General features: G+C 48.7%; 1 protein-coding gene across 3 annotated transcripts; it reads right to left on the reverse strand.

Annotated features, from left to right (window-relative positions):
• Positions 1 to 830: 830 nt before the first annotated feature.
• LOC311371177 (C3a anaphylatoxin chemotactic receptor-like) lies at positions 831 to 6,206 on the reverse strand. Of its 3 annotated transcripts, none has more exons than XR_014641005.1 (5): positions 6,106 to 6,206; positions 4,504 to 4,555; positions 3,574 to 3,745; positions 1,726 to 3,056; positions 831 to 1,677 (listed from the first exon to the last, which is right to left on the reverse strand). XR_014641005.1 is itself a non-coding variant. In XM_084489382.1 (4 exons), exons 3-4 carry the CDS (start codon positions 3,730 to 3,732, stop codon positions 2,148 to 2,150), a joined length of 1,068 nt encoding a protein of 355 aa, XP_084345508.1. In that variant the 5' UTR covers positions 3,733 to 3,745; positions 4,504 to 4,555; positions 6,106 to 6,206; the 3' UTR covers positions 831 to 2,147. The 3 variants fall into 3 exon arrangements, 1 of the variants encoding a protein (XP_084345508.1); XR_014641006.1 differs by having other exon boundaries at positions 831 to 1,589; positions 1,638 to 3,056; XM_084489382.1 differs by having other exon boundaries at positions 831 to 3,056.
• Between the last annotated feature and the right edge of the window lie 857 nt (positions 6,207 to 7,063).

The following is a 7,063-nucleotide window of genomic DNA, read 5'->3' on the forward strand; positions in this document are numbered from 1 at the left end:
CTCTAGCTGGAGCCCCGGGGCATAGATCAGTACCAACAAACCGCTACAATACACCAGCACCATCAACACCTCCACCCCGCGTCCTTTAGAAGTAGCCCAGCAGGAGAAGAACAGGTTTAATTAAAGTTAAAGGTGTCTATGAACAACCTCCGCATGACTCACTCACGACATTTGACGACTCTCTCTCTCTCTCTCTCTCTCTCTCTCTCTCTCTCTCTCTCTCTCTCTCTCTCTCTCTCTCTCTCTCTCTCTTTCAAACTCTCGAATCGTACCTACTGCAGCTTTAATCATGGAGCGGTGTTGTTTTTATTTAAAAATTAATAAAAAAACTACTGTTTACTAATTACGCAACGCCTGTCTGTCTGTCTGTCTTCTGCTCGGTTCCGTTTCGTGCCGATGTGTTTGGTTACTTCCTGTTTACGACAGGAAACAGGAAGTCTGCTCCATGGGTCCGTTTTATTTTGGTCGCCCTGACTCCCTGTTGTCTTCAACTGTTTGGACCCAAAAAATAAAATAATGAATAAAATATAGTTCTGTCTTCAAGTATTCTTGAAACAGCAAGGAAATGTCCTGTATTGCTAAATGTGTTATATTGCTATATATATATATATATATATATATATATATATATATATATATATATAAATAGATAAATATATATCAAATAAAATATATGGGTTATGTTATATTTCTCTCTATATATATTAGCGTTGTCAGTTAAACGCGTTATCAATGGTGTTTGTATTGTACCCTTTATTGATGGACAGTGTTACATTGTCTGAGAGATGATTGTGTGAAGTGTGAAGCACTGCTCCAAGTGAGAATGTTAGTGTGAAATTGAACACTAACAGTATATGGCAATGTTGTTTTCAATTTAAAAAAAAAACACTTTTCCATGTTGATTAAAGCATTCAAATGAGAAAAAATAATGGGACAAAAAGAAATCAAGGGACATTTAGAATAGATAAAAATGCGTGATTAATTGCAATTAATTGCGAGTTAACTATGACATTAGCGCGATGAAATATACTATTAAATTAAACAGGCTACCAAATGAGAGTAAAGAAATGGGTTTTAAGTTTGGATTTGAATGCATCAACAAGGTTCCCTGAAGTCACTGTTATTCAGTCACTGGAGCGGGGCTGTGGTCACGCTGATGTGTACAGATCGTAGGCCGACTAAGCCTCTTGACCCCCCCCTGGGAGGACAGTTGGAGTGTGGTAATGAGGGCGGCCGTGTGGGGGGGCTTCAGTTCACCAGCCTGGGGGGTCCAGACCCGAGAGAGACGCTTCACTTCCTTGTTCTGTCACTTCCCACGCCCGCTTCCCTCTGGACCACAGCTTCACCCACGTTGAGGTCTGAGGCTCCAGAAGCACATCCACACCCCGTCTCCTCCTCCTCACCAGACACTGAGTGATGACCCAAACACAGGACCAGCAACTCAGCACTGGTGCTTATTCTACCATTTTGGCCCAGACCAATAGGAGGGCTTTAATCGAGAGGAACAGTAACAGGATGGCATCATGTGAGACCCCCCTGGGATATCGCTGGGGTAGCAACACAGCCCCACCAGCTATACCCCTAGATACCTGACATTACCATGGCAACACAGCCCCACCAGCTATACCCCTAGATACACCATGGCAACACAGCCCCACCAGCTATACCACTAGATACCTGACATTACCATGGCAACACAGCCCTACCAGCTATACCCCTAGATACCTGACATTACCATGGCAACACAGCCCTACCAACAACCCCTAGGTACGTGACATTACCATGGCAACACAGCCCTACCAACAACAACCCCTAGGTACCTGACATTACCATGGCAACAGAGACCTACCATGTCCAACCCTTAGATACCTGACATTACCATGGCAACACAGCCACTGCAAACACAATTAGTACGCCGAGTGGGTAAAGAATGATTAAAGAAGCACTACATAGCGATATGAACCTGTTGCTATAGCTACAGAATACTGCACATTGGCACATTTTCAAAGACGTGTTCAGGACACCCCAAAAACCACCAGGGTAGACCCAGAGCTGTTGTGTATGACTGGTCACAACAGGTGGATAAAAAAAACTCTAAAACTTTATTGCGCACCGGGTCTCCGACGTTAAGCTCTGGACACGAGCCGTCAGACTCCGACCGCCCCGCCCCCTGGAGGAGGAGGAGCCTCGACGGCTGCGGCGGCATTGAGCCTCACGGCGCCGCCGGAGCCGCCGCTGTCGTCCACGGTGCGCTCCACCGACCGGCTGCTCTGCCCGCCGTCGTCGTCCGCCAGGCCCCGCGCGCACACGGCGGCCAGGCCCTGCCGCACGCAGCCCCGCACCTCCAGCCCCATGCAGAAGTACAGCAGCGGGTTGACGCAGCTGTTGAGGTAGGCCAGCCCCTTGGCCAGCGTCAGGCTGACCTCCAGCGGCCGCGACTTGCCGTTCACCATCTTGACCAGCAGGAGGCAGTGGTACGGCGCCCAGCACAGGAAGAAGGCCGCCACCAGCGAGGCCAGGATCCGCAGCGTGCGGGACTTCCCCGAGAGGCGCGTGCGTCGAATGCCCACGCCGGCCAGGGCGTAGCACGCCAGGATGACGGCGAAGGGCAGCAGGAAGCCGCACAGGAAGCGGATGGAGTAGAGCGCCAGCTTGGCCGTGTTGTCGCCGGCCGACGCCTCCTTCACCTCCAGCGAGCACTTGGTCTGGTTGCGCTTGTCCGTGTACACCTGGCGGTACGCGAAGTAGGGGGCGCTGAAGGCCACGGCCGCCGCCCACACCAGCGCCGCCGCGGCCCGGGCGGCGCGCAGCGAGCGGTGGCGCCGCGTGAAGACGGGGCGCCACACGCACAGGGCGCGGTCCAGGCTGATGGCGGCCAGCAGGAAGACGGAGCAGAACATGTTGGCGTACTTGAAGAAGCCGTTGAACTTGCAGAGGAAGACGCCGAAGGGCCAGCCGGCGTAGAAGAGCTTCTTGACCAGGGACAGAACCCGGGACAGGCAGAAGACCAGGTCGGCCGCCGCCAGGTTCACCAGCCACACGTTGGTCACGGTCGGCTGGGGGGCCGCGTGGTGAAGATAAACAACAACAACAACAAACAATCAACACACACATAACCAGGGTTAGCATGGTGATGATAAACAACAACAACAAACAATCAACACACACATAACCAGGGTTAGCATGGTGATGATAAACAACAACAACAAACAATCAACACACATATAACCAGGGTTAGCATGGTGATGATAAACAACAACAACAAACAATCAACACACACATACCTATGGTTAGCATGGTGATGATAAACAACAACAACAAACAATCAACACACACATAACTATGGTTAGCATGGTGATGATAAACAACAACAACAACAAACAATCAACACACACACATAACCAGGGTTAGCATGGTGATGATAAACAACAACAACAACAAACAATCAACACACACATAACCAGGGTTAGCATGGTGATGATAAACAACAACAACAAACAATCAACACACACATAACCAGGGTTAGCATGGTGATGATAAACAACAACGACAACAACCAATCAGGATGCAGACCTTGAGCTTGAAGCCGGCCACCCAGATGACCAGGGCGTTCCCGGTCAGGCCCACACACACGGTCAGCAGGTAGAAGACCACAGAGACCCACTTCAGGGCCACGTCCACGTCCACACCGCCCCTCACCACCAGGGGGAGGGCTGACACGTTCAGAGACATGGGAGAGAGAGGGCTGGGGAGAGAGAGAGAGAGAGAGAGAGAGGGAGAGGGGGAAAGAGAGAGAGAGAGAGAGCGAAAGAGAAAGAGAGATACAGAGAGAGCGAGAGAGAGGGTGGAGAGCGAGAGAGGGAAAGAGAGGGAGAGAGAGGTAGAGCGAGAGAGGGAAAGAGAGGGAGAGAGAGAGGGAATAATCACTGTAAGTGAAGTTGTGTCCGGCGTGGCAGGAGTCCACAGACCCGCTCCCGAGGGGGGACACGGATCAGCGTTTCGCTGTTTTCTTTTTAGTGTCGTCTCCCGTCATAATCTTTCCCGGGAAGCAGGAAATAGTCTTTATCAGATTTCCTGGGAATACCGTCTCCCGGGATCAAACCCTAACGACCCGTTGAAGAGGTACTTTATTCTAGACGGAATCACGACGTGTCTGGAGCCAAACCAAGTCATGGTGAGTTGAGCTGGTGCTGTCGGTGGAAAAGAGACGTGGAAAATATAAAAATAACCTCATGTCACGTGATACTAGAGTCAAAGGGTCAGAATAGAGTCCATTCAACCCCTCTTCTGAGAGAGAGAGAGAGGGAGAGAGAGAGATTCCAAGAGAAGGAGTAACATAGAGAGAGAGAGGGGGAGAGACAGACAAAGTTTGTGAATGTAGTCATGTGGTTGAGTGTGTGTGTGTGTGTGTGTGTGTGTGTGTGTGTGTGTGTGTGTGTGTGTGTGTGTGTGTGTTCATGTGTGTGTATGTGTGTGTGTATTTGTCCACGTGTGTGTACGTACATGTACGACTGGAAACAGGATGAATAAGTCCTCTAAGGTCTTTCAGAGGAACCTGGTGACGAGAGCGTAGAAGAGACATCATGTTAATAGAGCAGGTTATAGAACATAGAAGAGACATGTTAATAGAGCAGGTTATAGAACATGGAAGAGACATGTTAATAGAGCAGGTTATAGAACATAGAAGAGACATGTTAATAGAGCAGGTTATAGAACATAGAAGAGACATGTTAATAGAGCAGGTTATAGAACATAGAAGAGACATGTTAATAGAGCAGGTTATAGAACATAGAAGAGACATGTTAATAGAGCAGGTTATAGAACATAGAAGAGACATGTTAATAGAGCAGGTTATAGAACATAGAAGAGACATGTTAATAGAGCAGGTTATAGAACATAGAAGAGACATGTTAATAGAGCAGGTTATAGAACATAGAAGAGACATGTTAATAGAGCAGGTTATAGAACATAGAAGAGACATGTTAATAGAGCAGGTTATAGAACATAGAAGAGACATGTTAATAGAGCAGGTTATAGAACATAGAAGAGACATGTTAATAGAGCAGGTTATAGAACATAGAAGAGACATGTTAATAGAGCAGGTTATAGAACATAGAAGAGACATGTTAATAGAGCAGGTTATAGAACATAGAAGAGACATGTTAATAGAGCAGGTTATAGAACATAGAAGAGACATGTTAATAGAGCAGGTTATAGAACATAGAAGAGACATGTTAATAGAGCAGGTTATAGAACATAGAAGAGACATGTTAATAGAGCAGGTTATAGAACATAGAAGAGACATGTTAATAGAGCAGGTTATAGAACATAGAAGAGACATGTTAATAGAGCAGGTTATAGAACATAGAAGAGACATGTTAATAGAGCAGGTTATAGAACATAGAAGAGACATGTTAATAGAGCAGGTTATAGAACATAGAAGAGACATGTTAATAGAGCAGGTTATAGAACATAGAAGAGACATGTTAATAGAGCAGGTTATAGAACATAGAAGAGACATGTTAATAGAGCAGGTTACAACAACAACATGGGTAACAACCTGGGTCATCAACAACAACCTGGGTAAACAAACAACAACATGGGTAAACAACAACAACCTGGGTAAATAAACAACAACCTGGGTAAACAAACAACAACCTGGGTAAACAAACAACAACCTGGGTAAACAAACAACAACATGGGTAAACAACAACAACCTGGGTAAACAAAAAAACAACATGGGTAAACAACAACAACCTGGGTAAACAAACAACAACCTGGGTAAACAACAACAACCTGGGTAAACAAACAACAACCTGGGTAAACAAACAACAACCTGGGTAAACAAACAACAACCTGGGTAAACAAACAACAACCTGGGTAAACAACAACGACCTGGGTAAACAACAACAACCTGGGTAAACAACAACAACCTGGGTAAACAACAACAACCTGGGTAAACAAACAACAACCTGGGTAAACAACAACGACCTGGGTAAACAAACAACAACCTGGGTAAACAACAACGACCTGGGTCATCAACAACAACACAGCGGACCCTGGCTCCTCCATCCCTCGTGGGGCCCTGAAGAGGCCACGACCTACCTGAGGACCAGGAGCCAGAGGACCAGGAGGGACCAGGAACCAGAGGACCAGGAGGGACCAGGAACCAGAGGACCAGGAGGGACCAGGAACCAGAGGACCAGGAGGGACCAGGAACCAGAGGACCAGGAGGGACCAGGAACCAGAGGACCAGGAGCCAGAGGACCAGGAGGGACCAGGAACCAGAGGACCAGGAGGGACCAGGAGCCAGAGGACCAGGAGGGACCAGGAGGGACCAGGAACCAGAGGACCAGGAGGGACCAGGAGGGACCAGGAGGGACCAGGAACCAGAGGACCAGGAGGGACCAGGAGCCAGAGGACCAGGAGGGACCAGGAGGGACCAGGAACCAGAGGACCAGGAGCCAGAGGACCAGGAGGGACCAGGAACCAGAGGACCAGGAGGGACCAGGAACCAGAGGACCAGGAGGGACCAGGAGGGACCAGGAACCAGAGGACCAGGAGGGACCAGGAACCAGAGGACCAGGAGGGACCAGGAACCAGAGGACCAGCCAGGAGCCGGAGTCACACGGTGGAACCGTCACGTCTGGTTCCTGCTTCTGCAGGCGGTCAGACCACTGACTGACCTGAATACTGGACCAACTTCCTATCTCTCTCTCGCTCTCGCTCTCTCCCTGTCTCTCTCTCTCTCTCTCGCTCTCTCTCCCTGTTTCTCTCTCTCTCTCTCTCTCTCTCTCTCTCCCTGTCTCACTCTCTCTCTCTCTCGCTCTCTCTCCCTGTCTCTCTCTCTCTCTCTCTCTCTCTCTGTGGATCTCAATCTATTTCCCAAAATTTCTCCAGATTACATCATATTTTTGAACGTCTGATTGGCCGACCTGATTGGCCAATCGAGGGTCGGTGTTGTCCGCTGGTCTGGGGCCCCCTGTGGTCCTGGTCCTGTCGGTCCTCTCTGTCTGACGTCTGGACGCCAGGCGTTAGATCCGATAGCAGAAAGAGTGGAACC

This window comes from Micromesistius poutassou (genome assembly GCF_964030765.1).
Source record: "Micromesistius poutassou genome assembly, contig: SCAFFOLD_1390, whole genome shotgun sequence".
NCBI classification, from domain to species: Eukaryota; Metazoa; Chordata; class Actinopteri; order Gadiformes; family Gadidae; genus Micromesistius; species Micromesistius poutassou.